Source organism: Simochromis diagramma, unplaced genomic scaffold (genome assembly GCF_900408965.1).
Source record: "Simochromis diagramma unplaced genomic scaffold, fSimDia1.1 OVJJ01000216.1, whole genome shotgun sequence".
Lineage (NCBI taxonomy): Eukaryota > Metazoa > Chordata > Actinopteri > Cichliformes > Cichlidae > Simochromis > Simochromis diagramma.
The window spans coordinates 6,926,264-6,943,351 of NW_024386883.1; the positions used below are offsets into that span (position 1 = coordinate 6,926,264).

The 17,088-nt window shown below is 39.5% G+C and overlaps 1 protein-coding gene, 1 long non-coding RNA gene and 4 other non-coding genes across 7 annotated transcripts; 1 reads left to right on the top strand and 5 right to left on the bottom strand.

The window, feature by feature from the left end:
• Positions 1–118: 118 nt before the first annotated feature.
• On the bottom strand, positions 119–1,760 carry LOC120733650. Its single transcript, XR_005695892.1, has 2 exons — positions 1,612–1,760; positions 119–171 (listed from the first exon to the last, which is right to left on the bottom strand). It is a non-coding gene; the product is annotated as an uncharacterized LOC120733650 (long non-coding RNA).
• Positions 1,761–6,300: 4,540 nt separating this feature from the next.
• Positions 6,301–6,373, bottom strand: LOC120734453. Its single transcript, XR_005696019.1, has one exon. It is a non-coding gene; the product is annotated as a small nucleolar RNA SNORD65 (small nucleolar RNA).
• A 160-nt stretch (positions 6,374–6,533) lies between these two features.
• Positions 6,534–6,611, bottom strand: LOC120734446. The gene has a single exon (XR_005696012.1). It is a non-coding gene; the product is annotated as a small nucleolar RNA SNORD49 (small nucleolar RNA).
• A 451-nt stretch (positions 6,612–7,062) lies between these two features.
• On the bottom strand, positions 7,063–7,137 carry LOC120734451. The gene has a single exon (XR_005696017.1). It is a non-coding gene; the product is annotated as a small nucleolar RNA SNORD65 (small nucleolar RNA).
• Positions 7,138–7,493: 356 nt separating this feature from the next.
• Positions 7,494–7,565, bottom strand: LOC120734444. Its single transcript, XR_005696010.1, has one exon. It is a non-coding gene; the product is annotated as a small nucleolar RNA SNORD49 (small nucleolar RNA).
• A 740-nt stretch (positions 7,566–8,305) lies between these two features.
• LOC120733646 (ras-related protein Rab-34-like) lies at positions 8,306–17,003 on the top strand. 2 transcript variants are annotated; one of them, XM_040031953.1, is made up of 11 exons: positions 8,306–8,807; positions 9,240–9,297; positions 9,754–9,845; positions 10,463–10,528; positions 12,357–12,458; positions 12,864–12,928; positions 13,031–13,082; positions 13,172–13,253; positions 13,618–13,708; positions 13,801–13,908; positions 16,566–17,003. In XM_040031953.1, exons 2-11 carry the CDS (start codon positions 9,250–9,252, stop codon positions 16,622–16,624), a joined length of 765 nt encoding a protein of 254 aa, XP_039887887.1. In that variant the 5' UTR covers positions 8,306–8,807; positions 9,240–9,249; the 3' UTR covers positions 16,625–17,003. The 2 variants fall into 2 exon arrangements, with proteins under 2 accessions (XP_039887887.1, XP_039887885.1); XM_040031951.1 differs by lacking the exon at positions 8,306–8,807 and having other exon boundaries at positions 9,148–9,297.
• Positions 17,004–17,088: the final 85 nt, after the last annotated feature.

Consider the following 17,088-nt stretch of genomic DNA (forward strand, 5'->3'; position numbering starts at 1 on the left):
ACTGATTTACATGAAAGTGTGAGAGATGGTTATTTACTTGGCATATGCCTTCTCCAGCAGAGGAGCCCAGAACTCATTTCCACATTTCGAGGACACAAACAGTAACCGCTTTTTTTTCGTTGGCAGATTGTCATCAATGACAACATCTACCCACTTTCCAAACCTCCAGAACTGAAACAGAGAGGACAGCTAAGAATCAATCAGAGGTGGCAAAAGTACCGAGATTCTATACTTTGATCTAGATTAAATTGCTGTACTAGAAGTAAAGATACTAGTGTTAAAAAATACTCCAGTAAAGGTTGATGTACTGATTCCACTTCTTCACTTTCTTTTTAAAAGTAATAAAGTACAGGCTCTGAAATGTACTCAAAGTAAGAAAGTAAAATGTAGCTCCTTGGAGGACATTTCTAGGATAAGCTGAACATCAGCAGAGAAACAGAAGGAAAATACAAACACCTCCATTTTTTGTTGCCTAGATTGTAGGCGTGACTTTGCCTCTAAACAGAAAATAAGTAGGCAAGAGGTTAAAGTGAGATTCTGCATGTAGGGCAGGGGTGGGCAACTCCAGGCCTCGAGGGTGTCACTAATCATGTGATTCAGGTGTGTTGACCCAAGGTGAGATCTAAAACCTGCAGGACACCGGCCCTCGGGGCCTGGAATTGCCCACCCCTGATGTAGGGCCTAAAATCAGTTTTAATGGCTCAGAGTGGAGAAAAGAATCACAACTCACAATAATTTATATTAAGAGCTCCATTCAGTGATAGTTCAGGCTGTGGTGATTTGATCATCATCCATCCATGACAGTAAAGCAAACTAACCTGTTTATCCTGCACTGACCTGCAAAGTTTTTTCAAGCAACCTTTGAATAACACAGCAAGTCTGCCTCAGCTTGTTTTTCAGCAGGTTTCACAGCATAAAAAAACACTGTTCCCCTTGTACTGGGGAAAGGGATTATCTTTCATGTGTTACTGTTTAAGCTCAAATCAGTTTGATGTTTGAATGGTAAATGGCCTTTATTTGTATAGCGCTTTACTAGTCTCTCAGGACCCCAAAGCGCTTTACACATTCAGTCATCCACCCATTCACACACTGGTGCTGGCAAGCTACATTGTAGCCACAGCTGCCCTGGGGCGCACTGACAGAGGCGAGGCTGCCGGACACTGGCGCCACCAGGCCCTCTGACCACCACCAGTAGGTAACGGGTGAAGTCTCTTGCCCAAGGACACAATGACCAAGACTGTCGGAGCCGGGGCTCGAACTGGCAACCTTCCACTTATAAGATGAACGGCCAACTCTTGAGCCACAATCGCCAAGACTTGCAGTGACGTGAAACAATTACTCACCTCAAAAATGTTAAAACAAAAGTAGCGAGGCTGTTTGGAAAATGTATGGAGTAGAAAGTATAGATATTTGTTTAAAATGTAGGGAGTAAAAGTAAAAAGTTGTCAGAAAAAGAAATACTCAAGAATTTTCAGATACCTGAAAATTCTAAGTACAGTAACAAAGTATTTGTACTTCGTTACTCACCACCTCTGGAATTATTAACCACAATGTGTTGTGTTTCTGTTTTGTGACAGTATTCTTTAGACACATTTATTAATCCTTTGTTACCCTGAAGTGAAATATTCCTGCATAGTTCTCAAAGGACTGGTCCATTGGCACAACTTGTGCCATCAGATTTTCTTGGAAGGTCAGCGCAGATATTGCAGACACAAACCAGCAGTTACCTGTTAAAAGGAGGAAACTAATAGTTCTCCCAAGATGTGGAACATACTTGTCATTGTCATTAGCTATAGGCAAGAAAGTTTTGCTTACCCACGTCGCCTTGTCAAAGTCAAATCGTGACATACCATCTTTACTGAAAGCAGGCTGGATCCTTCTTTCCTTGTTTTCTCAATAAATCCTTGAAAAGACAGTGGAGAAAAATATGCTGACAAGCATTTAAAAAGAATCTGTTTGTCCTACTGTACAGAAACGCTAACTAACATCCATCAGATTTGAAAGTGAAAGAAAAATAAATATATTTAAAATGATTTTACTGCTGGTCGAAGCCATTTCACTCCTCTCTCTGTGAGGAACTCATATCAGGCAGGTCAACCCAAAGAAGACCGTTTGGTGGGAACTCATTGTCCACAACAGTTCTCCTTTCTGGAGGCAGTCAGCTTTTATCTGAGCGAAAGTCCTGATTTTTGAACTTGGCAGGGTTGGAGGGGCGTCCCTCGCTGCCATCCTGGTAATGCAAGTTGACGAGACAAGTTTCAGATTTAGCCATGATGATGATCAAAAGTCTTCCGACAGATTCTGGTGCAATGAAAAAAATAATAATTCAGAGACACCTAACTCCGTGTGAGAGCTATCATCTAAAGGAACAGAGATTATTACCTGTGCACGGTGACAACCAACTGATCCCTCCTTGAAATTGCAAGGTGTGACATGTGCAGCACACACCCTCTTTTATATATTGACATGTAATACATAAGACTGGAGTCCCAACCCTAAACATGTAGATTGGATATAATGTAAAAAAAAAAGAAGAAAGGCCTCACTCTGAGCCTGCTGTTTTGTCAGATTTGATGAATTTCCACAAATCTATGTGGCAAAGACATGTTAAGACCAGTTAGCTGATGCCCTTGGGCCCTCTCGCTAGCCATCTCTCGCCCACTATAAGAAACCTCGGAGTGTTCCTGAATGGCTCTTTTAAACTTGAGAAACAGGTGTCCACTGTGGTAAAAAACAGCTTTTACCAGTTGCGTCAGATTTCCAAAGCAAAGCCATTGGACTATAGTACTCCCTCTACTCGGGCCTCCAACACTCTTCTCTGTGCCGGCTTCAGTTAATTCAAAATGCAGCTGCGCGTCTTTAACAGGTACGAGAATCCATGAACACATAACTCCAATTTTAAGCCAAATTACATTGCTCCCTGTTAAATATCGCATAGATTTTAAAATTATTTTGTTCACTTTTAATATTCTGAATAATTTAGGCACCCACCTATCTCTCTGAACTACTCTACTTATACAATCCCACAGAGCACTTAGATCGGTCCACCACAGGCTCCTAGCACAACCTAGGTCTCGAATGAAGTCGAGAGGTGACCGGGCTTTGCATCCGTGGCACCTAGACTCTGGAATAACCTCCCTGTCCATATGCGTACTGCCGAGTCTATCCAGTCTTTTAAATCACATCTTAAAACTTATTTTTTTACTTTGGCTTTGATTCTGTCTAGTTTGCTGGTCTAGCTTGTGTGTTTGTTACCTATTGTTTGTTGTCCTCTTTTATTGTTTTTTTTAATTGTATCATGCTTTTACTGACTGTGAAGCACTATGGTCAACACTGTTGTTTAATATGTGCTATATAAATAAATTTTGATTGATTTGATTTAAAGAAAATACATAATCACTTGCTTTTATCTCACCCTGTTCCTTAGCATACTCCTCTGTCATACTAATGCTCTGCATGGCCTATCCCTGTGGTGTTCCCGTTTCCTTTTGTGTCATAGCTCCTTATTCAACAAACTTAGACAATGTTTTCCACTATGCCTCCTAAACTTCTGAGTTTTTCTCTAACTATTAAACAAGGTATTTAATTTATCTACCTTCACTATGTCGAATCATGTTTCTGCAGCAGAGGCAATAAGATACACGTGCATTGCCTCTTTTGATTTACACCATCAGACAATATTGGTGACTTTTGTTCAAAACTCATCTGAAAAAAATGTGAGGTGTAGTGATGGTTCCAGCAACACTAACGCACAGGCGCATATATCAAGCTCACAGAGTGGTGCGTGTGTCGCTTTAAGAAAAAGTCACGTGATCGATACAGCTGCTGTATCGCTCATTGCCAACGCGCCAAACTGTGTTTAAAAGGTACCACATCCAACGGAATGAGTCGCCACCAAAAAAAAGCAACACGAAATTACTCTCGCAAAGATTAAAAAAAAAAAATAATAATTTAAAAAAAAATTACACATCTCTCCATAACAAAATGGAGCCCGAAAGAAAAAGAAATGTTTCTGCTGTGTGGGATCATTTTGATCTTTTAACTGCAAATAGTTTGTCTGTCTTTGTTTCAGTGTAATCCATCAGCGATGAGACTTGCAGTGTAAATTATTTATTTCATTTTATGCAGGTTAAATGTCGCATCTGTTCTGCATTTCTAACACAAACATAAACACCTCAGTGTTTAGGCATTACAGAGCCAAACATGAAAATGAAGAGACAAACACACCGAGAATGAACACAGGGAGACCTATATAGACACTGAACAGCTTTATCATCATTTTTTTTTTTTTTGTATTAATATGTGTTTGATTATTTTGAAAACAAGCATCTAGGAAGGCCGTTCTGGATCAGGCAGTCCTGAATTTTATTATAGAGGACTGCCAACCCCTTAGTATTGTGGAGAGTGTCGAAGAGAAACATTCCAAGATCAGAGGATCCTTTAACGTACTGGGGGAATAGGATGACCTTTTCCACCTGGCTTTACATTTTTTGTGTACCCCAGCTTCATCTATGCCTATCAGTTTTCCAAAACTGGGGAAATGGTGTCAACCCCCCCCCCCAAAAAAACACGCAATAAACTGAATGCAAAAACAATGGATAAACTTATTTTTTGAATAGAAATTTATAATAAACTCTGAGTCAATTACATTTAAATGGGTAATATTCAGAATACTTTCAGTTTAATTTTCACTTAATGTCATTCACAATATATTTTAAAGATGTCTACAATATGTAAAAGATATAAAATGATTCCATAGAAAGTACAATACCTTACAGTGTATACAAGAATGACTAGGTCATTAAATCAGTGTCTGTTGTGTCAAGTAAGTTGCCTGCAATGATATTTAAGGTCCAGCAGGTGTCAGTATGGAGCAAAACAGCAAGACTGTCTACACAGTGTTGCTGTTTTGCTAGTTTGGGGAATGTGCTGAAACGCTTTATGAAGCCTCATCTACCCATTACTAGTGAGGTGATTACAGCCTTAAGAAACATGCTCCGTTTGCCATTTGTCCCTATATTTACAGCCAACTATATAAAATGTTTTGCTCTGCCAGCTGCAGAGAGCGCAACTGTTAAACAATTCTAAGATAAAATCACGAGCTCACTCAGTCATTAAGTAGTGGAAGGAGAGTACACACAACGTAAAGTATTCACCAGTCCAAACTTGTTAAAGACATTTTCCTGAAACAGATGCATTTGAGCTTTAGACTTCAATTTAAGTTGATTCAACTTTATTGCCAGGGCTGACTTGGAGTTGCTCATTAGATTCCGATGAAGAGCCAGGAACAGAGCTACCAATTCTGATTGTTGAAACATGTTCTGAAAAGTCAGTGACTTTACACCTAAGAAAGCTAAATTGCCATTTTTTGAATGACTTGAGTTCTGAAAGGTGCTATACAATAAAAATAAATCTAATAGAAGCATGATAAACACTCACCAGCCACTTCATCATTTACAGCAGCCAGACTGCTTTACAACTCAATTTATGTAGATTTAGTTCAAACCTGACAGTGATTTTCAGAGTAACATGGTTGCTGATGGCAGGTTCTCATTTCAAGCTGCTGTTATGCAATCAGACCCAAATCTGATGTTCCCTATATTTTGTCAAGTCCGTTGTTCATTTCAGAGCAGGACTCTTTGCAGTAAATTTGGAGTAAAGCTACAGTCACCTGATGTGGTTCAAGTCCAAGTCAGATAATATTGAAAGCCAAGCCATTAAAACACTGAGACTAAAAAGTAAGTCTGTGTTTTACTGAGCGCCAACCAGGTGTTGAATTAAAATTCAAGCCTATCGTTTAACACAATGATGAGAACACTGGTTTCATGTCAACAGTTTATTCAAATTACAGCAACATCAGCTCTTAAACATCAAGCAATAAATGCTTTCCATCTTCACATAAAGATCCAGTCCAAGACCTCTTTTCACCTGAGAGAAAGGAAATAGACTGAACGATGTGCAAAATAAAAAAGCCAACACAGATTAAAGTGAAAATAGGCTAACAATTCCAAAAAGAGTTTCTTTACTGCATCATGTTATTTTTCAAACTTCATCACTGCATTTCTCCAGCAGAGGTCACACTAAACAGACCACATTATTGCTAAAAGACAATTATAGGACTTAAGACATCTGACCATTTAATCAATAACTTAACATGCATGCATCTTACTCAGCTCTGGATCCATGTATACTGAAGCAGAGTCTCTGCAGCCACTGAATCCAGTTCTGAGAGATAAATAAGAGGAAGTTAATGTCAAGAAGCTTTCGTCTAACAGCAGAATGTAACGCTTCTAACTTTCTGTTCAGAAAACCAACAATCACCACTGAACAATCTGACGGTAATTCCAGCTTTTCAGTTTAGGTTTCATCACCACAATTAATGATAAGTACTTGTCATATAGAGGAAAAATGTTACCTGATAAATTCACTGGACAGTGAACTAAGTCATCATTTGACAGACCTGATAATAAAAAAGGGAGACATCAGAATATGCAGCACACTTTGATAAGCATTAATTTCTTTAATTTGAAGAGACTCAGAAAGGTGGATTAGAGACAATCGTCAGTTGTCGCATCTGACGGCACTTCCTATTCCAGGTTTTCATCATTGATACAGCCACTCAGGGCTCATAGGACTCTTAGTAAATGCATTTCCAATTAACTCTCCTTCGCACAACAAAGCACTCTGATTTAAATTTTAAAGTATCACACAATGATGAATAGCATTGGATTCAATTTTAAACAGATTTTATTTCATTGGACAAAATGTGGAAAGCTTTTTAGGATCAGACACAATTATACAAACAAATCCCAGCAGGATTTCAAATGATGTCAATTCCATGTGGTGCACAGTGAGTACTTTAAAAATCAGTCCTTGTTGTACAAAGGTGAGCTTATCTTTAAATACAGTCAGGTTTGTTATAAGTGTACTTACGAAGACTGGCTAGGCATGTCTTCAGATGAATCTCAACCAGCTCACTTAGAGACATCTGAAACAAAGTTCAAAATGGTGAGCCACTTGAACTGATCAAGTCAATTCTAGACAAATTTATTCTCACTTTGTGTTCAGAAAACCAATGATCAACACTGAACAATCTGCCGGTAATTCCAGCTGTTATCAGTTTAAATTTCATCACAACAGAAGCAGCCAGTTTTTCTTGCTTATGGGCAGGAATGGAAATTTACCTGTGTGTAACAAATCCACATCTGTCCACTAGTTCAGCTGGGAGTGCACGCACCATGCAGACAAACATCCTTCACGGATGCTCAAGTTCTCTTCCTTTACCCGGAGGAGGAAACCGTGAGCGTGTGAGTTCATTTGTTTTGACATGCATCAGAACTACATGGGTTCAGAACTATTAAGCCAACCTATGATCCTGGATTGTCATCCTCTTGATCTGGCATCTTCCGAGTAGCCTGAAGAGCAAACAGAAGTTAACTTCTACTCATGTGAACAGACTTATTACCACAGAGCTATTTTGAGACTGAGGCTCAGAACAGTGAGTGAGAAACATCGTCAGTTATCGCATCAGACGGCACTTCCTATTCACAGCTTTCATCACAGTTACAGATGTATCAGACAAAGAGCTGGGTCCACTTTATGGTCACTCACCTTCCAAGGACACAAGGAGACCACAGGAGGACTTGAACAGAACCATTTTTGTACTCATACTGTGACCCAAAAGCGCTAGGTCCACCTGAGTGTGAGAGGAAAATAATAATTATTTTTTAAATCCTTCTATGGTGTTCATATTGTTACTCAGTTATTTGACAGCTTTCTGAGAATTCAAAATTCACTATTTTATGTTCTTCACACAAAAAGACAAAGAGAATGAATGGGTTTGAAATAATTTGCATAACCACTTTTTATCAGTAGCATAAGTGAGTCAGACTTTCAGAAATATAATTTTCCAGACTCATGGCAGACATGAGACATCGAGGAGGCATTCAATGCTTGCATTAAGATATGCAGAAAGCAAAACGCACAGGACCAGCAGTCCTCCCCACGTGGCTACAACATCACAACTAAGAACAATGCTAACCTTCAACTTTAACGAACTGAAATCACGACTTAAACACGCTTACAAACTAACCTTTAACGCAGGGCCTTTCATCTAAAACCACCGCAGCCTTCTCACGTATCAATGCACTTCGCAAGTTCAGCGAAACTAGCGACAATGAACCACACCGGACGAGAAGAGACCAAAAGGGCGAACAATGTGCGTTTGCGCGTTTTTATACTGCGGCTGTCGCGGAAATAAAACGTCAGTGCTACTTCGGCTTTCTTCGCATTTTGTCGGAGAAAACCGTCACTCACTTGCTCCAACGTCTCGCTAGCTTTGATAATCCTTTTCTTTTCTTTTTTTTAATAACACTTTAATTGTGGTGATAGATACTTTTTTAAATGCGTGTATTTTAACCATTTGAACATTTTTGTTTTATTTATAACAACGTGCCGGATTTTTTGTTAGCATTTTAGCATCTAATTACCAGCTAAGAGCTGTATTATAGTGGTCATCACCTACTTTTGTGTGTTATTTATTTGTTTATGTGCTCAAGCTAGTAATTTATGTTTGTCCACTTAACTGTGAATTTTATTTTTTCTCCCGTTAACAAATGCAGCTATTTCTTAATATAAAATGTGACCTGTGACCGCACATTGTCGCTGTTTGACAGCTAACTCTGTGTCTCGTCGCTCATTTCAGAGTATGTGGGTCTTCTCTCTGAGGCTGTGGGACCGTCATTTTGTTCTGAATTTGTTTCCTCTGCGGACTTTGGATAACACATCACATCTTCTGAGTACTTCAGGTAAAGATTTTTACAACTTGCATAATCCTTGACCAGCAAACAGGCCCGTAAGGAATGTTAGTTTGGGGTCTGCAGTGCTGCCATGAGAAGTAGTAGTAATGACAGTAGTAACTTTGTTCAGGTGACTGTCTACGTTTCTACAACATTTGGTGAAAATCCATTAAGATTTCTTTGTTAAAAAGAAAAACTTTATTTGTTTGTGTATTTCTACATTACTGTCCATTGACTACTAAAAATAGAATTTAAATTTTAAATTCTGACAAGCTTAGAAGGCATTGTGCTGCGTGGATTGTGTAGTTCTGTGGGTGATTTATGAGAAAGGGATAAATACAAGAACTGCGTCCTCTTGCAGTAAATGAAACGTGTGCTTGTAGTGGTGATAGCGGCTTCTTGAAGGAGGTGTGTGTTCATGCGTGTGTGTGCATCGATCAGCTGCATCAGCATGTTGCCACCTGTGAAGAAGGACCGGGTTATTACTCAGCTCCCAAAGGTTAGTCAACACACACACACATACATACATACATACATACATACATACATACATACATACATACATACATACATACATACACATATATATATATATATATATATACACGCACGCGCACACACACAAACCCCATGATTGTAGTTGAATCTCCTACCCTTACCTTATCGCAAACCTGAACCTAGTCTTAATCCTGAATAAAGGTACTCCACAATGATTTCTGTGTTTATCCCCATGGTAACAAAAATCTCCATGGATACAAAAAGGCACAGGCTGTTAACCTTGCTGCCATCTGGCAAGTGATAAAAAAAAGTATCTCCAGCCGTGCAACCTGACCTCAGAGCATGAAGAGACGGAATCTCCAGTTTTACATCATGACTGAAATGAATGTTGAGTCTTTATTCCTGAATGGGTCAGTTTATCCAAGCATGATAAAACATGGACATGTTTTTTTTATAGTGTTTTAGTGCAAATGCAGCGCTGCACACCAAAGAAGGCTTCCACCCGCACGTGAAGGCTGCATGCCAGGTCCAGAAAGCAGACACAGTGAGGTAAGGTCACATAAGGATTAATAAACACTCTCTGCCTCCCATCATGCTACTACACACATCTCTACACTGTGGGTTTAAATTATATTAATGAGTTTCTGATTAATTTGGTCTTCTAAATCACATTAGACTGACTGTGTCAGCTGACGCTCCTGCCACATCTGACCACTTTCTGTTGGTGGTGTTTTTAAAGAAAAGGCTAATGGCATTTATTTTTACAAACCACTTTTTTTTTTAAAAAAGGCCAAAACCATTGACTTTACTTAGATGTTTACTCCTCGTAAAGAAGTAAATCTGAACAAACTAGTCTCACGTAAATACAGTAAGGTTTATGTAGGATTAGGTACATTTTAGCCTCTCTTTACCATCCCAGTGTGTGAAAAGGGAGGGGGGGAGGGGGCTATGAATAAAAATAGCTGTAATTCCTGCATTACTGAGGCAGTGATGCAGAACTCCTTAAATTAAGTCTTCATTTCACTTTACTAAATTCCCAATGCTTCCAACATATCAAGTATTTATGTAATTAAATGTTTGAGTGATTTCTCCATGCTGTGGAATACCCTGCTGTGTATTTTCATGATGTTGAGTGAATGCTGACAGTTGTGGATTTCTGTTCTCAGCTTTAATGTTGCTAAGGTCATCGTCGTGGGTGATGTTGCAGTTGGCAAAACGTGTCTGATCAGCAGGTAAGAAGCTTTTATATAGCTACAGCTCTATATGTTATATAGCTTGATATATAGAGACATGATGAACATGACCTCCTGAAATTAAAAGTGAATGTCACAATGGGGGAAGAAATGTGATTTAAGTGAACATGAATAGTTTTTGGTGTCAGACTGGCTGTTCTGAGTATTTCAGAAAATGCTGATCTACTGTTTACGGAGAATGGTCAGAAAAAGATAGAATATCCAGTGAGCAGTAATTCTCTGTGGTAGAAACACCTTGCTGATTTCAGAGTTTAAAGGAGAACGGCCAGACCGCTGTTAGAAAGACAAAAACAAGTCAAGCATCCACTGGTATGCAGAAGACCATCACTGAGTGCACAGCATGTTGAACCTTAAAGCAGATGAGCTGCAGCAGCAGAAGACCACACCAGGTGTCACTCCTGTCATCCAAGCAGGAGACGGAGATTACAATTCACAGAACCTGAAAAAATGTTTCCTGGTTTGATGATTCTCAATTTGTGTTGAAACATTCAGAGGTAGGGTCAGAATTTAGGGTAAACAGCATGACAACATTGATCCCACCTGCTTTGTGTCACTGGTGTAATGGTGTGGGGCGTGAATTTACCTAACACTTTTTGTTCACCTAAATTACACCTAAAGCATAACATACTGAGGCAGAAACTTTCAATCACACATAAAGACACTGAGCATGTGCACAGAGCTGAGGCTCATTTGTTTTTCTCATCCTCATTACTAGGGATGGGTATCGTTTAGGTTTTATCTGATACCGGTGCCAAACCGGTACTTTTGAAACGGTGCCGGTGCTTAAACGGTGCTCGAACCGGTGCTTAAAGAATCAAGAACACAAACTTTGTCCAAAAACCTCTCATGTTTAACTGTTTTCCACTTTTTCTTTGGTCATTTTAGCCTTTTTGGCCAGGGTGAAGGAAGTATCTGCCATCAAACAAGAAGACAGCCGCATGTAGCTATGATGATGTTTGCTAGTTCACCTTACATGCATTAATGTAATAACGTGGTTAGCCTACTCAACGTAAATTACACACGAACAACATTAAGCTACTCACGCAGAGAAGAACGGCTGCTGCTGCATCATCATCCGTCATCATTTCTGCTACACTGGCAGGGCTACGGCTACACCCGCAGTAGATGTGCTCGGTGTGAGGTCTCGCAGCAAGCTATCAAATACGGCGCATTTCTCGGCTTTTAAAAAAACGCTATGCATCGCCAGGTGTTTCATCAGATTCGAGGTGTTTCCTCCTTTTCACAGTATCAGCTTAAAGCACTTGTTGCAAGCTGCTGAGTTTGCATCTTTTGCTGTGAAGTACAGCCAGACTTTGACCGCTTCGCTTTGGGCATTTTTAATCTGTAGCTCTGCTCTAAAAGAACGTACGTACCTGGGCCCGCCTACTACGCTCGCAAAGGTAAAATGATTGGCTAGAATCCAAAGTGTATGACATCTCAGGAAAAAAAAAGCACCGAAATGAAGCACCGAAATGTGCGCTGCTTTTCGGTCTGGTTACTACCGTTTATGTCAGAACCGGTGCCATAATGGCACCGGATACCGGTACCCATCCCTACTCATTACAGGTTAATAGTTTCAGCAGAAACCATGCCACTCAGGATGAAGACTTTTATGATACCACAAATGTCATTTACATTTAATTACTAATGAATATTTGGAATAATTTGTATTTCAGTAGTAGGATGGAATCAGTTTACTGTATTGTTTGGTAAAAATGCTTAAGAAATGAAGCATTTTATTCAAAAATGTTAAAAAGATTTTCGTTTTACCTTTCTTAGTCTGCCACCTGTCCCCTGTTGCTCTCAGGTTCTGTAAGGGTGCGTTTGAGAAGAACTACAAAGCGACTATAGGGGTGGATTTTGAGATGGAGCGCTTTGAGGTGCTTGGTGTTCCCTTCAGTTTACAGCTGTAAGTGTACTTCTTAACCAGAGAGAAACATCCAGTTCGTAGACTGAGCCCTAGGGTCATATGAGTAATCTCCACGAAGAAGTTCAAATATGAGCAGTCTGTGTGTAATGAGATCACATAAATAGATAATTGTGGGGCTGTGCAGCATCCGCCTGATAATTTCACGATCTGGTTGTTCAGGCTGCTCAGTGCGACTTAAATGACATGCCTTGAATTCACTATGTCACCTTCAGATGTGCGTGTACCTGCTGTGAGTGCACATGTAGAATCAGTGTAATATTAAGGTAATCATTTTGGCATCTAGTCAACATTAGGACTCTAGTTCACTTTTAATCCCACTGTTTCTTTCACATTCACCAAATATTCCAAAGACGACCATTAAAGCTCTCGTGTGATCTGTTTTAGGTGGGATACAGCAGGTCAGGAGCGCTTCAAGTGTATCGCTTCCACCTATTACAGAGGAGCACAAGGTGAATGAAGATTCAAAATATTCATTTTTGTCTTTTAACTAAAGCTGGTGAAAGATTCGTGTTCTCGTTCTGACCCATATCAAACTGTCTGCATTTCTCCAGCCATTATTGTCGTGTTTGACTTAAGCAGTGTGGGCTCACTGGCTCATGCCAGGTAAGGCGTTTCCATTACAATGTCATTGTCAGATATTTTTTCTAAAAAGCCGATAAAATGTATGTGCGTGTATATGTGTGTGCATCCAGGCAGTGGCTGGAAGATGCTATGAAGGAAAATGACCCGTCCAGTGTCTTATTGTTCCTTGTCGGTACCAAGAAGGACCTCAGTGTGGGTGAATTTTATGAAAAAATTATGAAACACTGAGATTTGACCTGACATTTTTAATGTAATAGTTGATTAATAAGTTGAAAATGTGAGGTGAGATTGTTACTGATTCAAAGCATTTCATTCAAAATGAAATGCTTTGAATGATAGGAATTTTTTAGCTAATAATAAAAACTCTTGTTGTCATACATGACAGACTTTAACAGTAATAAAAATATTTCTGCTTTCAATTTTAGTCTTCTGTAAAATGCCAGATATTGGGGAGTTTCGTTCTGATCAGTCAGATTGTTGATAATGGGTTGACTGGTTGCTGAAGTTGCCCTGCAGTGACTCATCACTCTCGCTCTGTCTGTGTTTTGCTCTTCAGTCTCCTGACCTGTTGGCTCAGATTGAGCAGGAAGCCATGAGGCTCTCTGAGGAAATCAAAGCAGAGTACTGGGCCGTGTCTGCAAAGTCAGGTGGGAGATAAACAGTCGGTCATCAAGCCTGAATGCTTTTCATTTTCATGTTTTGTCCTCTCAGTAAACTCTGTGACTTTGTTTTTGTCCAGGAGATGGTGTGAAGGACTTCTTCTTCCGTGTGGCTTCTTTGACTTTTGAGGCCAATGTTTTATCTGAGCTGGAGAGGAGCGGGTCGAGGCATGTTGGTGACATAATCAGTGAGTCCACATTATTCAGTGGTTGTTATCTGTTTCTGGTTGTTAGCACAAAAATGAAAGGTGCTGTGCTTTATCTGTTTATGTTTTTTGTGAGTAGGCAAAAACACATTTAAAAAAAAATCTTTTTTGCTTAGACACACGGAGTGTTTTCTAATCTTACCTCCATTGATTGTCACTGGAGTGGCTTTCGACCAACTCACTCCACAGTGGGTCAAAGCCAGACCTTCTCCAGTGAGGTCTGGAGACTCTGTAAGTGCCCCTGTAGCACAGTGATCCACCAAATAAATTGCTATTAATCAAACAAATGTGGTATGCCACTGAAAATTGTTAATACGTATAAAAATGATCTTGGCAGCACTAAAACAAGCCCACTGTGACCTTTACCCCCTCTCATTAAAAAAGAGAATGATTGTGACATAGTAATCTGGGATCCTCTGTCATGAAATCACTCTCTTCCTTTCTGTGTGCAGAGATTATTGCTTTTCTTATTATCCAGCTCGCTGCCGGAGGAGCTTCAGGAATGTTTTGAGAAATGTTCCCTCTAAGATGCGCGCCTGGGAAATTGCGCACTGCTGGCACGATCTCTGCGCAGAAAAAATCTGCGTTGCGCACAAAAATAAAATCTAACCTGAATTGAAATGAAAGTAAATATGTTAACAATTCTGCTTTGCAGTGTTAGTCAGTAAGTGACTGGCTGCTCCAGTATGGGATTAGAACGATGCCACCTTATCCCATAGTCCAGCCAATAATGCGCACCTAATCAATGTCGTTGACAGGCTATGACGTCCTTATGTGCCGACACCGGTGTTTTAGCTAGCAAAGCGGCGTGGCTGATGTGGAGTGAAGCCACGTTAATGACAACGTGTACAAGCATTGGAGATGTGAGCAGGACAGACGGAACAATTGATGGAAAAACTGTGGACTTTATACCAGTTTTTCAATTGTGTTGATAGGCCACGTAAAACCAGAGTCATGATAAAAATAAATGCAATGTTTGTTTTTCTTCCTGAATACTATTGTTGTTTATATTTACTGCAGGAAGGAACGGCTAAATTGGCGTTTTATAAGAAAAAAGGCTCGAAAGCGCTCTCCGCCTGTGAGCAAAACCAAAAACACCCCCACCCTTTCCCATTGGTCGAAAAATGTACCATGTCGACCAAACAAAACATGGCATTTGTTGTTTAGGGAGGGGGAAAGTTTTAGGAGTGACGGTGGTGTTTTGAGATGTGAGAGATTTGCAACGTTTAGCGTAAATCTTGTGTAGTCAGTGTGCAGTGTAGTCAATTGTTTTGTTGTGTGTGTCAGAACAATGAGGCGACTGCTGAATGTTACAGGTGTTACAGCAATGATACATCTCCTGTTGTCAGGCCTGCAGGTATCAGGCTGTTGTTCTCCTTTATGTCATAGTGGACAGAAATTAGTTTTTGGAGTGGCACAAATAGTTTGTGTGGCATCAAATTCGATGCAGAACAGCTGATTGTTCTATAAATAGTTTGAAATGTTTATTTAAAAAAAACGCCTTGGCTGCATTTTTAGGTAAACAGCTGCAAAAAACTTTGTTGTTTGCATAACTCAGTTACTTTTTTGAAGAAGTAACTATATAATTAATTGCCCAACACTGGTCATTATATACTGTATTTTGCAGAGAGAGAGTACCAGGACTCTCTCCCAGACCACAGACTCATAGTCATAATACAAGTCAGAGCTTTATTTAAAAAGAAAGAAAGAAAGCTGTGTTTTCAAAATTGGAGCTCAAGATATTTTTACTTCCAATAGGGACTAAGTTAAGTTATATAGGAAAAAACTCAAATCATTTTGTGTCCTTGATATTTTACACCCCTGAATGCTAACCACTGCTCTGCTATTGATGTTTCCTACTATAACACAAGCAATCTCTGTTTGTTTGTTTATCCACCAACTCCTCCTACACAACCGTGAGCTGAGAAATCAAAAGTCAAGGCACGCGTGTACATCTTGAGCCCCTACAGGTTCTTATATATATTAGATATGATGTCAGCATATTCTCTAGCAACCACCTAACAACAGGCTAATATGACCCATTTTTAGGTTTTGTGTACTTATGACACTTTATAAAAGCATCTTGATGTTTACAGTATCATTATTACAGAATTTGACACATTAGCTTATGAAGTTTACTGTATTTAGGGATTATATCAAAAGTTTAATGTCAGATAAATAACTGCGTTTTTGGTGAAGTGGTTCCTCACTAAATTTAAGATGTAAATACATTTTACTGCTTATAAACTTACAATCATTCTTATATTGGTCTTCTATATATTTCTATAAACAACACCCACCACCCCTATGTTTTAACTTTTCTTTGTGTAATTAACCATATCAATGTGCTGATAGCATAAACAGACCAAACAGTAATGTAGCATAGGCATGTATTTGTACTGATAAAGGGAGAACTCCTGCGTAACCAATATGCCCCGTGTTCACTGCATCTGCCAGTTCAATGGTGTGACTTCTATGTGTTAACATAGATATATCTTTGAGGAAATCTAACCGTTAAGATCCATTCACAAATGGTTTTGATTGTTCTATTGCTTCCAGTGAGAAAAAGAAAGCTCACATTGCTTATACGAATAACATAAAAGTGAAAAAAATGATGTTTTTATTTATGTTGCTCACAGGGATCACAGACAGCACAGAGACCAGCCATAAACCAAAGAAGAAGCCCAACTGCTGCTGAGATTGGATGAATATCTGCTGGAAATTTTCTGAAGCAAAACGAAATGGGACGTGCAACAGGAAAATTAAGATAAAATGCGGACTGTACGGCTCGCTGTGAATATCATGAGTAGAACCCATGAAAGAAAGGTCACAGTGCTGATAATGACCCGAGAAGGATTCAGCAATAGGTCAAGATGTAAATTCTAAGTGGTTCCTGTAAACAGGCCTGTCAGCTGACTGATCTGAGCAGTGTAATCTCAGGAATGTTTACAGCTGACTGCGGCGACAACAAACAGGCCATTGTGATGTCCCTGATTATGTAAACGTTTATGAGAAGAGGAAGATTATTCTCCACTACAACCACCATTAAATTGCACTTTGTTGATGCCTTTAAAACATCTGTTTGAAGGAGTGTTTTTCTCCTGCTGAAATGTCAGTGATGGGCTGACTGCATTTTTTTAAAAGAAGGGGGGAGTGGGCCTT

Bases quoted from the DNA above. Each gene is read 5' to 3' on its own strand.
- LOC120733646 (XM_040031951.1), top strand. From the start codon at position 9,217: ATGCGTGTGTGTGCATCGATCAGCTGCATCAGCATGTTGCCACCTGTG. The intron at 10,529-12,356 runs GTAAGAAGCTTT...TGTTGCTCTCAG, and splicing joins AAAACGTGTCTGATCAGCAG to GTTCTGTAAGGGTGCGTTTG. The intron at 13,254-13,617 runs GTGGGTGAATTT...TTTGCTCTTCAG, and splicing joins GTACCAAGAAGGACCTCAGT to TCTCCTGACCTGTTGGCTCA.